Raw genomic sequence first — 22,362 nt, forward strand, 5'->3', positions numbered from 1 at the left:
TCTTCTCAAAGGGTAAAAGAGTTTAAACAGTTGGAGTCAAAAAGTGGTGGTCTTTATGACGAAAATGTAGTTTGGGGAAAGGGGGAAGTCATTTTGTAAGCTGATAGCTAAACTATTGGCAATAGGCCGTCGTTAGTTTTCTGTCCAGTTGAAGATCAGCCCTATTAAACTCGAATTTAAGGCGCGATCCGACTCAGAGATTGCCATGGTAGAATTGTAATTATGCATGTTAATACAGGAGCAAAAATTAATGAGATACCAGATAAGAATCATAAGTTAAAACGCATTGCATGTCATCTGCGCGATGGTTGCAAAGTAATAATTTCTACGAGCGTGGGAGAAAGGAAAACATTTTGAGTCCCCGCGAGGAATCGATTCGACATATGGATTCAGAATTCTTTTACTGTCCACTCTCGAGACAAGACCAAAAATATCTTTCTTATCTTTCTTCATTTCCTTATCAAGCTGAAAACTAACCATTTTTCTTCTATTTACTAATAATTTCCAATCCCGCACGCAAACAGGTGGGATACTCAGATTAGCTGCCAGTGGTTGATACTGACATAAATTGGTTTGAGCCAACTAATGTCACACCGAGCTCATAACTCCATTCTTGATAAATAGTTGATTTTTAATAACCACTTTGTGAAAATTTGAACTTTACAAAATTTTCGTGCCGCAAACTTCCGGTTTTTATCAAGAACAACAAGGCTCCACACCTGCTGCAAGTAACTTTTTTCGTTAGTGGTCCGTCTATTAAAAGGAGAAACAGAAAACTGTGACCCACGTCATGAACTGTCAACCGAGTATTACGATTTGCATTTAAGTCCTCCTCCTACGAAACAGTTTGAAATACTTGAGGAAATTGCCGTTCTTGCGTTCTCCTAAATACAAAAAATTTTAGTGAACCGAAAGCTGATCGCAGCAACTCATACGTACCTTGGGCCTCGTTAATTGGATGATGAGTGGAACTATATGCAGCAAAATGTCTAAAACCATGTTTATACTAAGCGTGCTAGGTAAGTATCACCCGCTTGCTAGGTAAGCATTTCTGTATTTTTTTTTTTTTGTGTGTGTGTGCAATAGCAATAACACCCAAGAACTTGGCTAAATCCATTTGCAAACAATTTAAGTCGATTTTAAAACTACCTGGGACACTCACAAGGCAAGTTAAAGAAATTATATCAGGGAATGTTATGTGGCACTCTGATAACAAAACTACCCAAGCTCTTCATATATATACTCTAGTACTCCAGATTATCTTCAGTAAACAGTTCTTTTAAGACTTTTTGTTTTTTGCTTTCCATGTGATACAACATATTGGAAAAAATGCCGCTGAATGTTAGTACATATTTTTGACGGGGTCGTGGCTGTCTGCTCAACACCTTTAAGCTGCTTTATTTAGGATCACAGCACAAAATCTTGATTAGTAGTATTCTAGAAAAGCTTTTCAAGATAAAAATTAGTGATAATAGGGACTTTAAGCAGTCAGGACGGCAACGGCACGGAAGACGTCCATGAAAAAATGAGTTTCTACTTTTAGTTAGAATTTCGAAAATGGCTGCATGTGTTTGCCGTCTCATGGGCGCCAGACCTCAAACTCAACATAACGCATAAAAGTAGCGTTGAGTTCCAAATGTAAATTAAAATAATTTGCCGCCGCGGTTTCGGTTCGCACACGACGCAAATTTGGGTGATTTTACGTTGTTGTTTTGCATGGGACGGCTAAGAAATGTACAAAGTTTTAAAACGCACGTGTTGGGCTATTGTTCTACGAATTAGATCTATTGTTTTTCCGCGTTCTCGTTGCCGTAGCCGTCGTGGTTTGCTTAAGGACCCTAATAATTTTGAACGACGTTTCGACCTCGCTAAGGTCATTTTCAAGCTGATGAAAAGGAAAATTTTTACATATATGTAATAATTCAAGACGTGGGAATGATAAAGGCGATAAAATATGGAAATATGTAAACGCTAGGCGTAAAATGGAAGTGATAAAGTTACAAAGGAGACAATATCAATAAATTATTATGAGAGTTGACGGAAGTAAAACTCTAAATTATACGAAGATACCGTAAATTATTATAGAAATAGCTTTACGCGGATTGAGTCTGACTGTTTGTTCAAGCTTGGCTTTATTTTTTTTTATAAAAAGCAACTCGTAATTTAGGCAGTCCAGTTTATTTTGCATTTCTTCAGGATTTTGAAACTGTGATTTAAGTCACTTGGGGTATGCCCATACCGCTCTTTAATGTGGTTCCCTATTGAAGACTGAGACGCTTTGTGTTCTTCAGCACGTTGGTAGAGGTGGAGGCATGTGTAGCGGACATAGTTTGCATCGCACAGACCACACTTAAAATAATACTCAACGCGCTGCTGATTGATGATGTTGGGCTTCTTTTCCGTTGGTTTTCACTCATATCCGATTTTTCTGTTAGTGTACACAGGAGTAATGTCAGTTCCAAATTTTCGGCTTAGATCAAGTTGCCCTCGTACGGAATTTGCTGATGTTTGGTCTTTAAAAGGAAGTGTAATTCGCACAGGTTTTTTTCTTTTTTTTTTTTTTTTTCGTCAGACGTTTGATTGATCCCTGGATCCCCAGACACTTTTTTCATGATGAAATCCTTAATAGTCGAATGCAGTAGTTGAGTTGGGTACTTGAGTCGCGAGAAGGTCTCGGTGAGACTTTCGCACTCTTGGTGAAAAAATTGCCAGTTAGATGACAACTGAACTTAAAGGCACGATTAAGCATTTTTTTAAGTAATGATTGTTTATATCTTACGTCGACGTGACTCTGATAATGCAATAACAGACCAGTATCAGATGGTTTCTTGTACACCTTCGTTTCCAGACGGCAATTTCGTTGCATGATTTCTCAAAACTAAATCGTTCTATTCCTGTCCTATTCTATGCGCAGAGTGGCTCTTGAAAATGTTCTTCGATTTTTGTTAAGCGAGCGAACCTATTCATACGACTCGACTTGAATTTTTATTACATTAAACAGATGCAAAGTTTAACATCAGCTTAAGTCATCTTTTGGAAAGAACTGGAGTGTTAGAATTTTTATCCTCCAACATCCCTTTCTCCTCGGACTACATTTCTATACATGTATTATATAGATACTAGGATTTCTCCTTCTACCAAAAAAAACATATCTTCATCGCGTGCAGTGATGATACTATTTTTATCTTTTATGTGTGAGGATATTGGTGGCGCCATGGTTATTAAAATGATTAGCCAATTACGAGAGAGCATTTCGATCAGGCGAACTTGTATTTTATGTGGAAATTTTATGAGTATCTATAGAATAAACAGAACATTACATGGCCGCTTGAGGATACGAATGTTATCTTCTCGTACTGAGAGTATCTCTCACTCATTCACTTCATTTACTCGGGAGAAATACCAAAAGCATTCGAAGATAAAATTCGTATTCCTGTGCGACTATGTAATATCCTCTACTTCCGATTCTAGGTCAGATTCGGATAATTTAGTGAATTGTTTTCCTTCTTTCCGTATGCTAAATTATCGTTTCCAGCCAAGTAGTCCGATATCGTTGATGATCAGCAGACGCTGATTAGTTTAGGTCAGCGTTCATATTTCATAAGAAGTTTATATCATATATTTTTTACAAAATTAACGAAAAAAGGAACGACCTTTCGTCCTCTGTGAAGTCATTTTCAAGATCTAGTAAAGAACAACTGCGAAGGATCGGGCACATATACATATTAGCATATTGTTAAAAATTGGTTAAAAAACGGATAAGAATGTAACGAGCGTTGATAATGTGAAAAAAGACCCAACTATAAAGGTTTAAAACAATATTTATAACAAAAGACCCCAGCTAGAGGTTCTGAAATATAAACTATAGTGATATCTTTCTTTGGCACATAATTTAATGTATTAAAACTAGGATATCGATTAAAAGTACCCTCCTGTTATATGGAGTGGATTGTCAATTCAAAATAACTTAAGGAGGCATTTCGTCAATGTTTTGGGAGAATTAATTGAAGACTTGATGGCTAAAACGTTCAATCCCGTTCAGTAGAATGCTCTGTACATTTATGCTATACCTACAATGTTCTAGTTTCAAATTTAGAAAAGCTGCCGATAGCTTTGACTTAGTGTTATGGGGGCCAATAATACGCAAATTGGTGACTCTGATGACATGGAATTTATTATTTCCGTGAAGGGTGAATATACTAAATTTGTTTGCTTACACTTCTACTTCAGCCACTCAGACCTCAGCGATGCAATTGCAGGGAGGAGGTAAGGCTACAAAACTCCCACTTAATCGGCTTTTGGCCATATACTTATGTAATAAAAGTAAATCTCGGGAGAAAAAAAAGACCGATTCTTATGCCTTAGATAATCGTTGAGTGAGGATTGAGTAGGTTGGAAATGCATTTGCCGGCAACAATATTTTAAACACTTAAGTGTTGCCATTCATTGCTATTCCCAAATAACCAACGAAGCAAACTCCAAGCTAACCTGTTAAGCACACAACAGTCACAATATAAAGGTGCTACGATAAAAAAGATCTGACATTGATAGACTAGATACCGAGCTTTCTTTGATCGAGATACCGTTTCATAACAGAGATAAAAAAAACCCATAAACGTACTTTAGATGTATTTATATTCTAACGAGAGACTGGCATCGTTTGAAATAAAGTAGAGCTAATTAATTTCGTCTTCGCAAGAGTTCGCTTTCTGAGGCAAAACTTGAGACCTTTTTATAAAAAAATCCGAGGATCATTTTCTTCTCTTTTGTCTCATTAGACACCAACAATACTTGTTTTAGAAATTCCTGCTACAGTTTCAAGGCGTCACTCAAAACATGGAACGAAAGCAGGAGCTTTTGCAGGAAGCAGGGAGGTGACCTCGTTTCTATTGAAACCGAAGAAGAGTGGATGTTTATAAAGGAAGAGATTGAAAATTACCGAGAACAGCAGTGGTACATCGGTCTCGTAAGAGAAAGCGGGATTTGGACCTGGGTGAGTGGAAAACTACTCACTATTTGCAAATGGGATGATACCGAGCTAATAGAGAGAGATGGAGCTAAGGCCACGATAGTGAAGAGGTCTCATCTGAACCTTTCTGCAAACGGAATATTTATAAGCCACTTTGGTTTTGCAAATAGTTTTCAATGTATTTGTGAAATTCCCAAAGGTAAGAAAACATCACAGCTGCATGATATACTCTAAGGCGCGTTGAGAGTGTTATCACGTCACGCATAAGATAGTTATGAGCAAGTTACAGTGTTCGCTGTTTGTTCGGGACGCTATCCCAACCCCTTGCATCTATCAATCACTTTTTAACTCTTTAAATCACAGAAAAAAAAAATGGAGGGAGTATAAAAAGGCTTTGGCATCAAGAAACCTTTCTTCGACATTATATAACTCAATAGGGACTGGTTTGGCGGGTGTTGAGGTGGCATCGCTGCACTACACGGCAGCCAACCAACAGAAGCTAATTTTTTTTTTTTTTTTTTTTTTTTTTTTTTTTAACATGATGTTTGGTTGAGTCACTTTGACAACTAATCCTACCGCTGATCAGCTAGACCGCCTCGAGCCAAGTTTCATAACATTTGTAGTTTTCGTCTGCACTAAACGTTGAGTAAATAAACAGGTAAACGAAGCGCATCTACGGAAGGAAAAAGAAACAAAACAAAAAAACAAAAAAGAAACGAAAGAAAAAGTTTGGGGCGAGGCGGGAAGTATGGGCAGAGTTGCATAACGAATGCGTGCGATGCGTAAGATGACCCAATCTCCTTTTGCTGTTTTTCCCTTCGCCGCTACTTTCGTGAAGTTTAGTACTGCTCTTCGTTTAACTAATTAAACACCCTGCACAGACTAAGGGTTTCTTTTTCTCTTTGGCGGCTGTTTCAGGGGAAAACTCTTCCCAGGAAAACTACATGGCTTATGTTGGAATACCTTGCACACTGAAATTTGACAACAAGAGTTGGCTACAGAAATGCAATTTTACTGACTTCGTCTGTGATCTTAATTGCACAATAAAAAAATGTTTCTACAGGCCAAATAATAGCCTAGTACCACAGCATTGTCGGCGAAGGTGCTCTATGACATACGGACGATTGGTAGATCAATGCACCGAGTTGACGTCCAGAAAAGATTATTATTTTCAAACGTGCAACGTTACAAACTTTAATCTTAGAAGCGCCATACACGTATTTGCTACCAAACAGACTTGCCATTGTGTGGCAGATCAATGTAGTCACAAATGCAACAAGATACGGTGCACACAAGCCTGCAAACAAGGAAAAACCGGTGAGTAACATAGTAAAAGCCAATGGGCAGGTTAATGATTAACTGGTAGTAAATAAAAGCTATAGCTTACAGATTTTTCTCTTTCGTGGATATGTATAGCATAGATATGCTTAAAGAATTTACTTAAAAATTCGTTGTAAATTTGTAATGTGTCTCAGACGGTCCTCAGGTTTTGACAGATAGTGTTAATGACTGCTGTTAGAGAAAAATGCAATTAAGAGCATCATCGTATTTTGGACTCTACTTGTTCGCAAGATGATACAAAAATTGGGACGATTATTTACTGATTTTAAGTCAATCGATAAAACAATCAATCTATAGCCTACAATATAAAGAAATGAGGGGAGAATCAGGGCGTTGGCTGGGATATGTGAATTTAGCTCTGGGTCTAATTAGTTTCCTTTTTTTTAATATTATTGTTATTATTATTTTCGAAGCTATTCAGATCGAAAAAGCCAGTACTCTAGCTGCTTGCCAATACATCAATCTTACTCACAAGTGACAAAGGCTCCTAAAAGGAGGATTCTTTTTTTTTTTATTCCTCGCGTGTGGATTTTAAAGTGCGAAACGAAAAGCGGTGCATTCTAACCGTTTGAATAAGCGGGTATGACGAAACCGTTTCACATATAAACAGCCTACATGTTTGCCAGAAAGCAAGAGGCACGTTTCACTTATCCAAAGAGTTACACGTACTAGTGGCTAAATGTATTTCGCTTTCCCTTTTGCGTTCATTTTCACTCGGAAAAACCCCAAGCTGCCTGATTTAAACTGAGAACATTAAACTACGCAATAAAAGCCCTTTTATGAAGACGACTCGGAAAAACGCTTCCAAAATTGAAACAAGCACAAGGATTCTCCCTTTCTCAATTTCATCAATTCCTCTTACAATCGCTAAATAAGTTTTATTTGAGTGAAATCGTGTGCTGAGTTTAAACTCTGGGTGGACCGCATGAAAATAAGTTAACCAAAGCAGTTCAAAGAATGATATGCCCTACGGATGTCAAATTATGGATGGAGTCATCTATATACTGTACCCTTAGTCTAAACAATCATCAATATAATCTACAGGAAAATCTTTACCATCAAGTCACAGAGTAGCACTTGCAACATCGCCATCGCCATCGCCATCGCCATCGTCGTCAACGGCAGTTAAGCAGCTGGTATGTGCTCTATGCAGTCATTTACTCTTTCTCTACAGGTCACTTTTAAAAGTTTTCTGTGCTGCACAAATTTAACAAACACTTTTGTTTTAATTCTAGGGAAATAAGTATGCTTTAAAATTTGGCAAAATAAATATCACCAGGAGACAATCTATGCTGGTATGTAAATGTTCTAATTTAAAGGCATTCACGTATGATGCGAGTATTAAAAAAAGTAATGGACAAATATGTTATCCTTTAACCTAAACCACAATTTAAGCAGTTTGACACGAGTTGTGTATATGAGTGTGACAGGCACATAGCGTGAAAAAAATTTATGCAATTGCAGGAGGCAGTAAATATGTTTAAAGACTTCATTATCAAAATCCAAATCATCACAAAAACTAGTGAAGGCAAGATCGGCATAAAAGAGGTCAAAGCAGCGAAAGAATCCATCTTTAAAGTGGCAGCAGCAGTTGAGAAATTTGCCCTTGATTATGGAAAGCAACACCTGAGTGACATGAAGCCTTCAGAAAGGTTCATTTATCCCAACATGGGTGAGGTTATAGTCTTTTTCTCGGATTTCTTAGAATCCATTTCACCGTTACTTACTGGTTGACTGACAACTGTATGTTCTAATTGGCTAGATTAGGTTTAACTTATTGACGCTATTTTGGACCTCATCGCTGCATCCGTTTTTCTTTAAACTTTTCATTACACGCGTGTATCAGTCATGTTTGGAGGAAAAAACTAAAGGCATCGTTAAAAGGGAAGGAATAAGATATAACAAAAGGGAATTCGCAAGGCTTTATTTTGGACAATTTGAATCCCTGTCTAAAGTTAAAACTCTTCAAACGATCTTTTCATTAAAAATAATTTTTGTTTTTGTTTCTGTTTTGTTTTGTTTTTTTAATAGCAAGTTATCAAAACTTGTCTAAATCTCTGATAAAATGCTTTCTTTTATGTGCAACACTTGCTCAAAATTCGTATTTTGCCTGCGCTGCTTATAAGAACAACGTCTCCAACCATACTTGTAAAAACTCCTTAAAGAAATCAATATTGTCAGAGCAGGAAACTGGTTTTTACGCTTTTAGTCTGTGTACTACCGTTCACTTGTTAATCAATGAAAAAAAAAAAAAAACTTTGGAAAAGAGGTTTTCAAAAAAGTCTATATTTGTTGAAAGAGCGAGTTATTATAAGGCCTCTACATTACATACAAAACATGTGCAGCCAATAACATAATAACTTAATTTATGTCCACCGCGAAATGCATGCAATTGTTATTAAAGTTTCTTTTTTTTTTTCTTTTCCACAGCTTTGGGGATTCAAAAAGGCTACCGCCAGGATACGAGTGACTTCCTCTTCGAGGAGCAACAATGGCGAGAGAGAGTCGAAATTGCCTCTTCAAATTTTGAGGAAAATGGTTCGTACCAACTAGCATGTTAATCATTACAATTTTTTAATTACCTTGGTTTGGCCGGTGGAAGTTGCTGTATGGATAAAATTCCGTAAAAGATGGGCTTTGCGTGAGCCTGATGAAAATTTCAATTTCATTTTTTGTTTTGTTTTGTTTTTTTTTTTGTTTTTTTATTTTTTTTTGGTTGATTGCTTTTTTTGTTTTTGTTTCTTTGGGGATTTTAAAGGATCATTGGCAGTTACAATTGTGTACGGGGATCTACATGAGCTACTTCTGACGAATCAATCTATCAGAAGTAAAGCAAATGACACAAGGTGATGTTATTTTACTATTCTTCTATATCGTATACCTGAGAAACGCCTAACATGGAAACACGCAAGTTCTAAGTTCACCCAACCTAAACTTAAAAGTTTTCCAGAACTAAACAAGGGTTGATAGTCTATGGCCATTTCAAAAATTCGCTTTAATCTACGAAAAGTATGCTATGTTACTTCCTTAGTTCTGGTTCATTTTCAAATAAAAGTTTTTTTTTTTTTTTTAGGTTTATCAACTCCAGGATAATGACCGTAGCTATGGACCCCAGGCCAGAAAAATTGCGAGAAAATGTCATCTTGAAGTTCGAAAACCTAAAGGTAACATTAACATCAGTTTCTCTACGTTGTATTGATTTATACTTACAAGAGAAACTATATTTTCAGGTCTTGACAGCAGAGAAGCACTGTATGTTTTGGAGTGGTTTCAGCGAAAGGTAAAATAAAAATTAATACGTTACTGACCTTGCAATGGTAGCTATTATTTCTTGAATCAAATTACGGAGAAGTGTGAATAAATGTTTTTGGTCAAATGGTTTGAGCGGGTTAACAATTACCTCTCCCCCAAAACAATCATGAGTTCTGTGCGCTTTGTTGACTTTATTTTTTCCAGGTCAGACGGCTTTTCAGAGGAAGGATGCCAAGTAGTTACATCAAAAAGTAACTCCGAAGAAATAGTTTGTAGCTGCAATCATTTGACTCATTTTGCTGTCTTAATGGAATACGGCGGTAGCACAAAGGTATTCGAGTACATTTTTCTCTACTCAATAATTTAATTGGCTCAATTAATAAATCTCAATTTCTCCTTTAATTTTTCTTGACATAGCTCACAAAGGAGAACGAAGCGATTCTGGAAATCATCTCTTACATAGGATTATGCATTTCCATTACTGGGATACTGTTAACACTAATACTTTATTCTTGCCTCACGTAAGTAACCTACCTAATATTTTAATGAAGTCGATCCTTAACTCCCTTTAAATACTTTGGAAAGAAATTAGATCGACAATCTCCATGCAACTAAGAAAATGCATGTCGGATAATTTACAAACTTCAACGCAACTACATGCTCCATCAAAAGAGTTTCAACAGCTCATGGCATCATGATTTATGGAAGAAATGAATGAAGCTACGTATTGATTTTTGTCTTGCTTTGCTTTGCTGTCAAGATTAAATTGAAACATTTTGCTTTATCTTGCGATTTCAGTTGGCAATTTTTTGATGTTCTTTTTGCAATAGGTGTATATTTTTATTGTTTGCTTTTTCTTTTTCAATTCATTCTCTCTGTTTTCTTTTTATACTCTTCTCTCACTAGAGACCTTCGTCAACCTCTCTCTCAAATTCGACTGAGTGTTTCAATGTCCCTCGGAGCTGGGCAGACCATATTTCTCGCTGGAATAAATGCCACAGAAAGCAAAGTTAGTTGCCTCACCTTCTGTCTATGGGGTGAATTAACTCTTTGCACCGTTATCTTGTCAAAAGAAGTATGATTAAAACTTGACAAAGATATTTCTTTACACAGGCTGTCTGTGTACTAGTAGCTGCTCTTATGCAGTATTTCCTTATGGCTGCATTCTGTTGGATGTTGGTCGAAGGAATTTACTTCTACCTGTTTGTGGTGAAAGTTTACAATATCAACACCAAGATGTACATGTATCACGTCTTCTCATGGGGTAAGTTCATCAATTTACATCATGCACTGGTAGCTATAACCTTGAGTTCCGATCTCTATCTGACTTCTTACTATCCTTATGAGTAGGTCTCCCCGTGATCATGGTGGCCATTTCACTTTGCATCGCTGCTGGGAAAGAAGGAATACAAAGTTATACCAGTGATAAATAGTAAGAGATATATTCACGGCATTATTCTTCCCCTTATCCTCCTACTCTCTCTTCTTTTAATCCGTGACATTGTTTTTTTTTTCTTTTTTTTTTTTTTTCCTTTGGCTTGTATATATCCTAATATGGGTATCGTTTTTCTGTCTTCTCTTTCACTTCTTCGTGTTTAGCTGTTGGCTATCCTCAAAGAACAACCTTATCTGGATATTCATTGCCTTTTTGGCGTTCATTGAAGTTGTGAGTGTATGATTAGCCTATGTGACTGTCATTGATTTACCCAGACTCGTAATTGCCAGATATTTATTTCCCTTTCACGCGCGTTAAAAAAATTAATTCGATGGTACTTTATTTCGATATCCCTTTATTTCTATATCCCTATATCCCAAATGTATTTACCTGCAAACACTTTGGGTGTTGCTCCAGAATGCAGGCAGGCTAATCTCATTTGAACTTAATGATGGCTCATTATGGCGGAAAAGTTCTGATGAGACGATCTGCGTAAGATGGACTGATCAATTCTCTAAACATTTGCTGCCTAATTAAAAAAAGAGCCTTCTCCCCTTTCGTTGTCAGTTTAATTTCATTTTTTTCTTACTTTGACATAAAAAGAAATTATTTCCGTGCAAAAATAGTACATCAAACAACAATGAAAGAGAGGAAAGAGCAGGAAGAGTTGGAGAAATGAGATTAAGCAAAACATTCCGGCCATTTAGGATGGTTAATTCAACTAAGAATTGCAAAATTCGGGTTTGCGGGTCGGGAGCTCTGTTTCTAGTAAAAGATTCACTTCGTTTTTTTCCTCGTACTAGTCTTGTTACCAAACGAATAACGTGTTTGGATATTCGATTACGTTATCTAGATACTCGTATATTTTGAATGTATTTTCATTTAAGCTGAACATCTTGATACTCGCGCGGGTCATAAGGGAGATGACCACAATGGTGCAGCCAGAAGGGGAAGACAACCATGCACAGCAAATACGGTAAGGTCCACTTTATGAGATTAAAACAAACTCATATAAACAAAGTGCTATATTATCTTGTGCGGCGACTTCCACCTAGCTTCCTCTTTCCTTAATCAGTAAGGCATTTAGATACTATCTGATGATAACAAATCATTGTGAAAGGAAACAAAATCGACTTATTAACCCCTCTAACCTCTATAATTAAAAACTGAATCGTTGGATAATCCAGGTCATGAGCTTTAGGTGTTTTTCGTTCTTCCAAAAAAAAAAAAAAAGTTTAAATAACTAGAGCCTCGTTGCCTGTCTATTATCTCATAGCATCTTGTTTATTATCATGTTACTTAGACTTGGTATGAAGACCTGCCTGGTAATGATTCCCCTACTGGGTGTCACGTGGCTGTTTGGTCTTCTTTCGCCTGTAGACAAGGTTTTCGCATACATCTTCACAATACTCAACTCTACTCAGGTGAGTATTCAAAGGTGACTCTCAAATTTTAATCAATTTCGATTATTTGCCTTACTTCTGCAGCAAACGAGAGACAGTTTCACAATGGCTAGGTTACATTTTTTTAGAAATTTTAAAACAAAAAGCTGATAATAATTCTGGAGGAGATAGTTTTCTACTTGATTTAAAAGATCCACAGTTTTCCTTCCTTCTTAGTTGTATTCATATTCCGGGTAATCTAAATAGATATTTCAATAGGTATGTTACTTTATTTCTTGTGCATGAAGAAAACTCGAGCAAGCCCCTACTCCCTACCTGGATAGAATATTGCCAAAAAAAATTACCTATGTCTCTGCCACAGGGTTTCCTGATTTTCGTCCTCCACTGCATGCGAAATACTCAGGTAAGAAAAAAACACTAAACTAATTGTACATATAGTTCAGATTGCAAAATTTTGTTCTGTGAACAATTAACCGAATGCTTAAAGACATACTTGAGATTGCTCGTCTATCTGCAGATCAGAGAGCGATTCACAAGAAAGATGAACATGGTTTTCCATCTTCCATAAAGGAAAAATTCCATAAGGAAGAGGTCATAGGCCAAACCAAACGAGGTCGGCCATGTATAGACAACTGCATTACAGTCTTGCGGTGAATGTGAATCGAAATTGCACTAAACTTAAGAAGCTGGCTTCAACTGTCAGGAAATAATAGTAACTTTTTAAGTACGATCGCATAAGAGTCTAGATCTGTTAAGAAAAAGAGGGGTCATTCTGTTATTCAGTGTCTTAGCAATCAACTAGTCGTAAATGTCACCTTCTTCTTAATAGTCTTCAATTATTATCTTAGCCAGTCGCAAATTAACAGGAAAAGTATTTTTAGCTGCATGATGAATTACCCCAGAAAAAGCTAAATATAGCCTGTTGTGTAATAGATTCATCTTAAAAGGGTCTAGTTCCTTATTATATCAGCGACTGGCCCATTCGAAGTCCTAATTCTGCTTTATATCAGATGTGAATTTTTGTCAAGAATCGCGACTCATCTTTCTTTAATTAGCACACTAACATGCAGTTTTTATTTCTATTTATCTTTTGATTATCGCGCGTAATTATTTTGCGCATATTGCATGAATTTCTATTTGTCTTTCTACATATTGAGTTCACAAACTACTCGTCAAACACTATTATTTTCGTTTCAATAAATGAGTAGTGGCAGCTAATTAAGGCTGATATTCAAAGCTTTGTGCTCCATAAACAAGTAATTAAACAGGCAAACGTTTGAATAAATGTATAAATAGCAAGAGAAATGCAAAATATCTTGGTTAGCTCAGTTTCAAATGTAACTGCAACGGACACACTAGCATTGAAGTGGAATCCTAACAAGTTAGAGACGGAATCGGTGATGTTGACAGGCTCAACAGTTTAGAGCAGTCTGTGATTACGTCATACCTATTTAAGAATCAACATTGAAGACAAATATCACGACTTCAGCAGGAAAAGGTAGACAAAGAAATAATCTGGAACTTATTATCATATTCCTCTTTACTGCTCAATTACGATAGCTCTAGCGCTTCAAGTGGCTAAATAAATCACGACATCGCAGCTGAGACAAGGGAATATTCCAGAATTAATGATTTCCCTGAATAATTCCATGAGCGCGAGTACTGGTAGATGGGGAGACAGTGACTGGGAGATTAGAGAGTCTTGCCCACAGAGCACATCACAACGACCCAGGAAAGCTTCAAGCTCAGATCTCTTGACCCCACCGCTCTCTCTAAAAACATAGAAAAGGTTAGAACTCAAACATTTCGACTCAAAAGTGATGGTCTCCGTGACTTTTGCAAAGGGGGGAGGTTTTTTCGTTTTAGTTGTTTTTTATTGGGCCCAAAGCTAAAGTGACGGCTTTTAACCACTATAATAATAATAATAATAATAGACAATCTTTAAGGAGGAAGCGCCCGTCACGTAAATACGTGGTTTTCAGGGAGGTCCTCCGTAAAAATAAAAAGTATTAAAAGCTAAAATAAGAAATACAAATGTCACAGATCTAAAACGGCGTATATCTAAAGTTTTATCCATCATTTAAATATTTATCCATTAAGAATCTTGTAAGGGTTTCCTTAAAAATTTTGCATGGCATTGGCCTTCTTAAAAATACTGGGAGGGACATCCAGTCATTTATAAAACGGAAGTAGGACACCCTCTTTCCGCATTCCGTTTTAGGTTTAGGCAGTCTAGGTAAGTAGCCATTTCTAGTGTTGTAGCCATGCGAACTTCTCAATGTCGATTTAAAACTTTCAAAATGTTGCGGAATGTCTCCTTTGATTGCATTTTCTACGGTGGTGCAACGATGAAATAGACGTCTTCCAGCCAGAGGGAGCCAATTTAGGCACTTTTGAGCTTCTGAAGAAGACATCTTGCCTAATTTAATTTTCTTCGCAAACTGTTAGTGTTTTGATCAATTGTATTGATTAACTTACATCGAACTCGTGATCTACGAAAACTGAGCATATATCCTTTGAGTCGGAGTTTGTTTAGTTAATGACATACGAAGAAATTAGACCCACAAACTGGAAAGCGTTATCGGCGAGAAGTATACATATTAATCATTCCCATTTATGCCTACGAAGAGATGGCACACTAGCATTTGCTACCACTCAAATTTCAAAAATCTAACTGGGTCCAATTCGTTATGGAAGTATTGGAAACATCATTCAATCAAGTTGCAAATTAAGGTAGTGATTGACATTTTGTAATCATGGCAACCAGTTTACAGGCCTCCAACTTTGAAAAACGGGATATATCTGATGAACTAATATCTAAAGAACACCAGTGGTCCCATTCACCTATAAATGGTATCAATATGAGTTACAGTCCAACCTTGATTATCTACACCTCAATTATCTGGACTTCTGGATTATCCACACTTTTTCTCAGGTCCCAGTTTTGTCATGAATGTCTATTAGTTATGATTAAGATCCATCATATACTTTTTAAAACCACAGCATTGAAAAATGAAGATAAGGCAGGTTTCTTTAGCCTTCAAAAAGTAAAAGCAGCGGTCATTCGCGTCGAAGCCGATGAAAAACATCCTAATGAGATCTGATTAGCTCGGGAAGTTGCTTTGTTGCTAAGTTAGATTTTACGCATTATTGGCTCGTTCGACAAACAAGCTACACAGCGTCATGAATGGTTTATTCACCATCACTACGTCCTTAAAACATTGGCGATCCGTTCTTTCGATAAAAGATAAACATTCCACAGTTTTGTGATTAGAGAGGTGAAAATGGAACCAATTTCTCAGCTGAATATGACGTTAGTAAGCAGCAGATATGTGTATCTGTGCACGATCCTTCGCATATGTCATAGAGAAAAGCAAAAACAAGGTAAAAACTACGAATTTTGCCGACCACCTGGAGACCAGCGAAAGATTGGGGCGTAAAACGATTGCTCTATTTTAAAAATCTCAAAAAGTGAATTGTAGAAGTATTTTTCAGAACACCAACAAGTTACTTCCCAAGGGATCAATATTTTAGCGCTAATCACTCCCATAAAATTAATATGAGATTCATGCTCTTTGAAATAAATGCTTTTTTTGGGTTCACAACACAACACTAATACAACAGAAAGTTTATTGAAAATTTAGGTGCAACTGCACAAAAAGAAGCAAAGATATCCTTTTTTCCCCTGTAAGGCAAAATAAAATAGTAATAATAATAATAATAATTGTGTTTTTTTTTTCATTATTTAACGTTACGCTTACGTAAAGGAAATTTGAGGAGGGACAAGAACCTGGATGTGACGACAAAGTTGTTGAAGCGATCGAGCAGAAAATAAAATTTTCACCACCTTCCTTCGAAGTGTATCATGTTTGTATGTGGTACCCATTTAAATTAAAGTGCAAAAAACGGTACTCCATCATTAAAGTGTTCTAGCATAATTCCATAAATAGAGCACTTTGTTGTCGATCGCACAGCTGGCCCACGTCCCTGGATCTCGGTCCATCGCCAGTTACACTCCCCACCCCCACATTCCCTCCCATTCTCAACATTAGTCCATTCCGATTCTACTGCTCCATTGTTGTCAAAGCATGCCTTGAGGGTTTGTTGTGCATTGAGGTCATACTATGTGCTTTCGATTTTAATTTTGTCAATCCTTACGCCTTTTTGCAGGATAATTTTTGATCGTTATTTTCTGCATTTCCAGTTTACGCTTTTTGAATTTGTCAGCACATTAAAAGAATTCTAAAACTTTCTTCCGCTCAGTCAACTAGGATTTCACACGAAGAATTAATAAATACAAAACTTGAAAAATACCATAGAAGAGAAAAATGTAATTAAAACTTCCGTCCCATTCCCGAAAAGCAAAAGTCAAATAAGTTTGTCCGAATACCACTTTTATTTCTGACGTTCTAATTTCACAGTTCTCGTCCCCACTTTTTTAAAAGACCTTTTCGACTAGACTCTTAGAGCGATGCTTATATTGCCAGAAATTTGGAACAATATGGCGGAGGCGATTCTCGTGTTACAAGCAAAATAGCGCCCAAACAGTATGAGAAAATATATGGGAAAAGATTGTTTTTTCAAAATAGCTGTCTAAGAATGGGATATTATTTCGCTGCGTAGTTGGAAATATAGCCTGCATCGGTTACAGCGTCCATCGCTTCGAAAAAGAAATACTCTAATTCAAGCCAACCTTTTCCCAAGGCATACGAGTAAACTCACAATTCTGACTCCATTTTCCCATACAAACTCTTCAAGTCTGCTTCGACTAGGTGTTACAATTCTTTTGTCGTGGGAATAACCTTGTGAGGATTCGCAACTGCGTAGTTCGATATGTATTCTGCAGAGTTTTTATATGATATGTATTTTTTATACGATATGCATTCAGCAGAAGTTGGCTCAACTAAATCGCTCGTACACGGTTGGTGTGTTGGCCCACAAATTTCCCTTGAGCCGTGAGACTCTTCGTATTTTCACAGAGCTCACACGCCCAAGGCAAGCCATTTTTAAACACCCCAATTTTTGGAAGGAAGAACACGAAAGATAGAAGTCCCTGTAACTACACAATTTTGCCGCTATTCTCCTGGTTCTGACGTTTCCTTTGGCTTTCTGGGATAGTAACGTGCCAGGCCTTTCTCTAGCGGGGTCTTACGAAAATAGAAAGTTACGTGTCCACTTCACTTCCACCGCCGCCATAATAAATTATCTGTAATACGATATACCGCTGACATTTCTTAACGGGCTGGAGACGTCCCCGATTTCTGGAAATGGGCAAATGCTTTGTTAGAAAGTCAGTAAGCATTTCATGAGTGGCAGCATATTTCAAAACAGTCGCTCGTTGTGGTACTTGTGGAGTACCAGCAAAGGGAAAGCATGCCTGGTCTGCGTACCCAAAAGTAAATATCAACTAGACAAAAACTTTAATCGCATTTCCTCTATATTTCAAAGTGATCGACACCCTTCTTGATTCCCAAACTACATCTGACATGTATATTTGACTGCTACCGCATAAGAAACAAATACGATTTCGAGTAAAACAGCTGTTGGCCAAGCGGTGACTTTTTTTTACCTAAACCCCCACGTACTTGCCCCAACGGAGCCCATAACATGGAAAGACACCATAGTACTCCTTCTCGAACGAAGCGGTACCGTATATCGATGTGCTTGTTTCCAGCATAACTCATGACTCTTTGTCATAGCAGAAGCACCCTGGTTGTTTTTTTATTAACTATATTTGGCCCCTCCAGAGCTACTCGCACATCTGTAAGTAACCATCGAAGTTAAAATAATCTTTTAATCGCTGTACTACTGGTCACCTACTCTCATTCGGCTGTTGACAGCGCTACTGTGGGATAAAAAGAAAAAGTGCACGTGCACATCCTGTTAGTAGTGTGGTCTCTATTCTAGAGGCCTTAGCTGAAGGTAAAGACAGAGGTACAGGACGAACAGACTGCTTTGCTGACAGAAGAGGACCACCAAACAAAATTATTCGCATTGCAATTAGAATCCAAAACTACCCACTTTATTTGAAAGTCAATAACGATAACAATGAAATAAAAATTCTAGAATTATAGCCGCATTTGATCGGGTCCTGTCATATTTCAATGATACAGGAAAATTTTCACGAGCAAATTTCGAAACACTTGTTATCCCTTCCTCCCCCCCCCCCCCCGACCCACGCCGTATTTAAGTATTGATTCAAGTAACTTAGTGCTACTTGTTTTATTATCATTTTTTTCCAGATAAAGCGATAGCATCAATGGTGGAATCATTGCCCTCTACATCGATTAAGAGAAAATCAGCATCATCAGAATCGCTCTTCTCCTCAACCAAGTCCCCCTTGTGGCCCACGTCCCCGATCTTGCCTTCCTCTCCACCCTCCCTTTCACTATCTCCCACAATCTCGCTCGACTCTTTTCCCTCCTCCTCGGCCTCGTCTACATTCTTCTCTACATTTTCGCTCTTGTCCTTTCTCTACTCTTCGCCCTCGCCATCGTCCTCGCTCTCCTACTCAACCTGTTCCCCTCTTCCTCACTCTCGCCCTCACACTCGCCCATGTCCTCGCTCTCGCACTAGTGACTCCCCCCCCCCCCCACCATCCCATTGAGACCCCGTGACAATGGTTATAGAAAGAGAAACTTTCTTGATTTGCAAGTGTTCTTCCTTTTTATTCTTCAGTTCTTATTAATTGCAATCTTATTAGAAAGGCAGAGCAAGTTATTTCATTCTTTGTACATCTGGATGGCAGAGACAAACCTCCGCTAAAGTATGTTTAAAAAAAGAAAAGCGATAGGTAGTTTTCTCTTGTGGTCATTGTCACAATGGCTTTCCGTATCTCTACAATGTTAAGTGATTAAGAGAAGCCGCCAGAATATTTCGAGAATCGAAAATCAGTGACGAAAACTCGAATTTTTTTTTTATTTTGCCACAACATCCCTTTCTGTGAACTAGTTTCGAAAAAAATATTTAAAGGTCCAGCGATTTTTTTCCGGCTGAAAGTTTAAAAAGTTTGAAAATTCGTTAAAAAAGCCGTTTCGCCTTGCCTAAATGGTCAAATCGTCACGCAACTTTAGGAAGATGTTGGCAGCGCTAATAAAAAAAATAAATGACCATTGGAAGTACTCAGCATCAATATGTTTCTTCTGTGAAGCTGTGAATGTTAAGTAAAGTCGCTTTTAATCTTTCTCAATCACGCTTTAAGTGCCAGCATGCGTCTTAACGCGACTGAAGCGGTTTACAAACTTAAAAACATTCCGGAACATTTGGAAACATCGCTTCTTATACTTGAAGAAATGATCTGTTGAGTTTATACCACGTATCGAAAAATACATTTTAACGTATTCTTAAAACTTAAACTTACTAAAAGAGAAGTATGTTAGGTTTGGTGACATATATGACTACCAAAAACGTAGATAAAATTTGAAAATTCTCGTAGGTTCATCCTTAGCGTGAGCATTTTTCGTACGTGACCTACACCCTGACCCAATTTGGGTAACCAATAAATTTGACCACTTAGGCTAAGCCTTTTTCAGCTTTTTGCTCACTTCTTCAAACTCTTATTAAAAATATTTTTGTGCCACACTGAAAATCCGCAAGGGAAAGTGCACTGGAAATACGACTGAGAATTTCCCTGGGAAAGGCGTTAGAGATGGGCCGAAAGTGGTCAAATTTAACAGCTGCCAAAACACAGTTGCATATAGTTTTAGAAAAGCAAACTTAAACATGACCGAACGTGCGAATGACTAGCACCTTACGGCACTGTAAAAGCAAGTAAATACCCGTTTTAGTGTAAAAAAATACGTGGCCTTTGCCGACGCCGTACAACATGTACAACTTAGATAGCCATGAAGTTATTTTTCAGATAGGTATTTAACATTCTTTGTTCTCTTCAACAGAATAAGATTTATCTTGCTTTTATTCAAAATAACATTAATGTTGAACAGTTACAGCAACTGTTTTATTAAGCTGGTAGAACTGTGGCTCAACCCCGGTTGCCCTTTTTCAGGCTGGTGAAGACACAGGCGGCTCAGGCTCTGTCACAGGCTCTTTCACAGTGGATTATTATAGAGTTTGTAAAGTGGTTTATCTGGACTTGCTTTTGAGCTCCGTAAAAATAAAGTTGTGGGAAATAGTAAAAGAAATAAAGTCTTACTTTTATACGGAGTAGTCTGTGCTGTTCTTGTCGCGATTTGAGGCCGTTTTGATGTGTTTCAGCTCAACGTCCTAGCACTACCAAGTAAAAGGGGAGGTAGAAAACCTCTGTCTCACACACGCTCGCCAAAATCGCTGAAAAAAACACACTTAAATACTTCCCCTTGCATCGAAACTTGACAGCACGAAAACAAAATAGTTGCCCTTCAAGTTTATCAAAACAAATCCCACAAAAGTTGAGTTGTCGAGCTACCAGCCCAGGGAAAATCTCAAATTGACCGCCATTTCGACGCCGCTAGAATGCACGTCCATCAAAACCTGTGCAGTCAAAAGTTCGTTACGACGCGATCAGCCTGGACAATAACAAAATTAGGCCCAACGGGTAGCCCCACGATATGAATGATTTAGTCAAAAATAAATACCAACCCACAACTGGAGGGAATATTTTGCTAAATGGCTTGCTCTTTTGCTAAACATTGGCCACATGTGGCAATAGCCATTTAGCAAAATATTCACTCCACGTGTGGGTTGGTTTTATTTCTGACTGAATCATTCATATCGTGGGGCTACTGGATTGGTGTTGCGCTGTCCATTACCAAAAAATGTGGATAAAAAGCTTATAATAACAAAATAAAATTGAAAAAAATATGTATATGTGTGTATGTGTCTGTGTGTGTGTGTGTGTGTGTGTGTGTGTTTATGCTTTCGCATTTAAGGGTGAAGTTGTCGCCAATGATCGTACAACATGAGGTGAATGCTGCTAAGATATGCTGGATAAAAGGCTTACAATAACAAAAGAAAATTTAAAAAAAAATTAGCTACAACACAGAAAAAGTTCAGTTGAAATGCAGATTCACGTTTCCAATAAATCAAGGATGGCTTTAGCCAGTAATTTAAAAAACCTTTCGTTTATTTAAAGTATTTTCTCGCGTGTGTGCGGGATATCTATGTTCCTGTGTAGCAGGTGTTTCAAGGAAAACCCATTTAGCCCTTAAATTAAGCCTTACGGGATTCCAACCTGAGAGACTTTAGCCCAATGAACGAATCTCACACGATGTGAAATGAATGTGACCTAATGTAGCCTGCATGATTAACGATGAGTGTGCGTGCTTTGTAACATTCTGTGCTAAAGCCGGAGGGCGCCTGAAACGGGCATAGGGGGGCTACAGGGTTCTTTAATTTTTAATCTCTCCGCGGAAAGTTTTCTCTAGCTGAAAACACTAGTGTGCCAATCTTCTACCTGCAATACTTCTCAAGGGATACTTGTCGAGCGCTAAACTTATGGGAATCTGGGCGTGAAATAGTTATTACCATGAAAAAGTAGTTATGCGTTTAGAATGGGCATAACGATCATTGTTTCATTGAACAATGGAGACTTCAGAAAACAAGACTGTGATTGAAACAAAAGATTTAATGGCAAAAATTTTGAGAACGACATGTGGATTTTAGAATCTTGTCTATTTTTTAAAGAGGTTACCTGTAAAAAAAAAAGATATAATCCTATCAGAGGCTGGAAATAAGCGCGCTAAATGAAGTTCAGTTTTTATTCAAAGTTTTGTTCAATTTCACCATCATGACCATTTCAACCAATTGATGTTCCATAAGCTAATAGAAATTCTTTGTTTCAGTCAGACAGACACCACTGGTTAATTAAAAGTTAAGAACTCTGACGTGCTCCGCCCAGCATTCATTGCGGCAGCAATTTCTTAAAACTTAATCTCTATCAAGAACTCATGCAAAATATTCGGATTTTTGTTTTAGTTTAGGGCTCTCCTGCTGAATCGGAACACCTTAACGTTTCAAAATTTTCC

General features: G+C 37.5%; 1 protein-coding gene and 1 pseudogene across 1 annotated transcript; one reads left to right on the top strand and one right to left on the bottom strand.

The window, feature by feature from the left end:
* The first annotated feature begins 809 nt into the window (after positions 1–809).
* LOC111345367 (uncharacterized) lies at positions 810–14,705 on the top strand. Its single transcript, XM_088748998.1, has 21 exons — positions 810–1,019; positions 4,231–4,266; positions 4,779–5,168; positions 5,888–6,286; positions 7,355–7,446; positions 7,546–7,605; positions 7,775–7,982; positions 8,741–8,848; positions 9,069–9,156; positions 9,384–9,474; positions 9,541–9,590; positions 9,767–9,893; positions 9,980–10,083; positions 10,469–10,571; positions 10,676–10,826; positions 10,913–10,994; positions 11,162–11,228; positions 11,885–11,973; positions 12,301–12,421; positions 12,762–12,803; positions 12,918–14,705. Exons 1-21 carry the CDS (start codon positions 959–961, stop codon positions 12,966–12,968), a joined length of 2,520 nt encoding a protein of 839 aa, XP_088605124.1. The 5' UTR covers positions 810–958; the 3' UTR covers positions 12,969–14,705.
* LOC148737255 (uncharacterized) lies at positions 2,080–2,866 on the bottom strand (annotated as a pseudogene).
* Positions 14,706–22,362: the final 7,657 nt, after the last annotated feature.

Source organism: Stylophora pistillata, chromosome 2 (genome assembly GCF_964205215.1).
Source record: "Stylophora pistillata chromosome 2, jaStyPist1.2, whole genome shotgun sequence".
Taxonomy (NCBI): Eukaryota; Metazoa; Cnidaria; class Anthozoa; order Scleractinia; family Pocilloporidae; genus Stylophora; species Stylophora pistillata.

Excerpts from the sequence above, each read along its gene's own strand:
- LOC111345367 (XM_088748998.1), top strand. The coding sequence starts at position 959 with ATGATGAGTGGAACTATATGCAGCAAAATGTCTAAAACCATGTTTATA. Across the intron at positions 6,287-7,354 it reads CTGCAAACAAGGAAAAACCG|GAAAATCTTTACCATCAAGT; the intron begins GTGAGTAACATA and ends TATAATCTACAG. Across the intron at positions 12,804-12,917 it reads ACTGCATGCGAAATACTCAG|ATCAGAGAGCGATTCACAAG; the intron begins GTAAGAAAAAAA and ends GTCTATCTGCAG.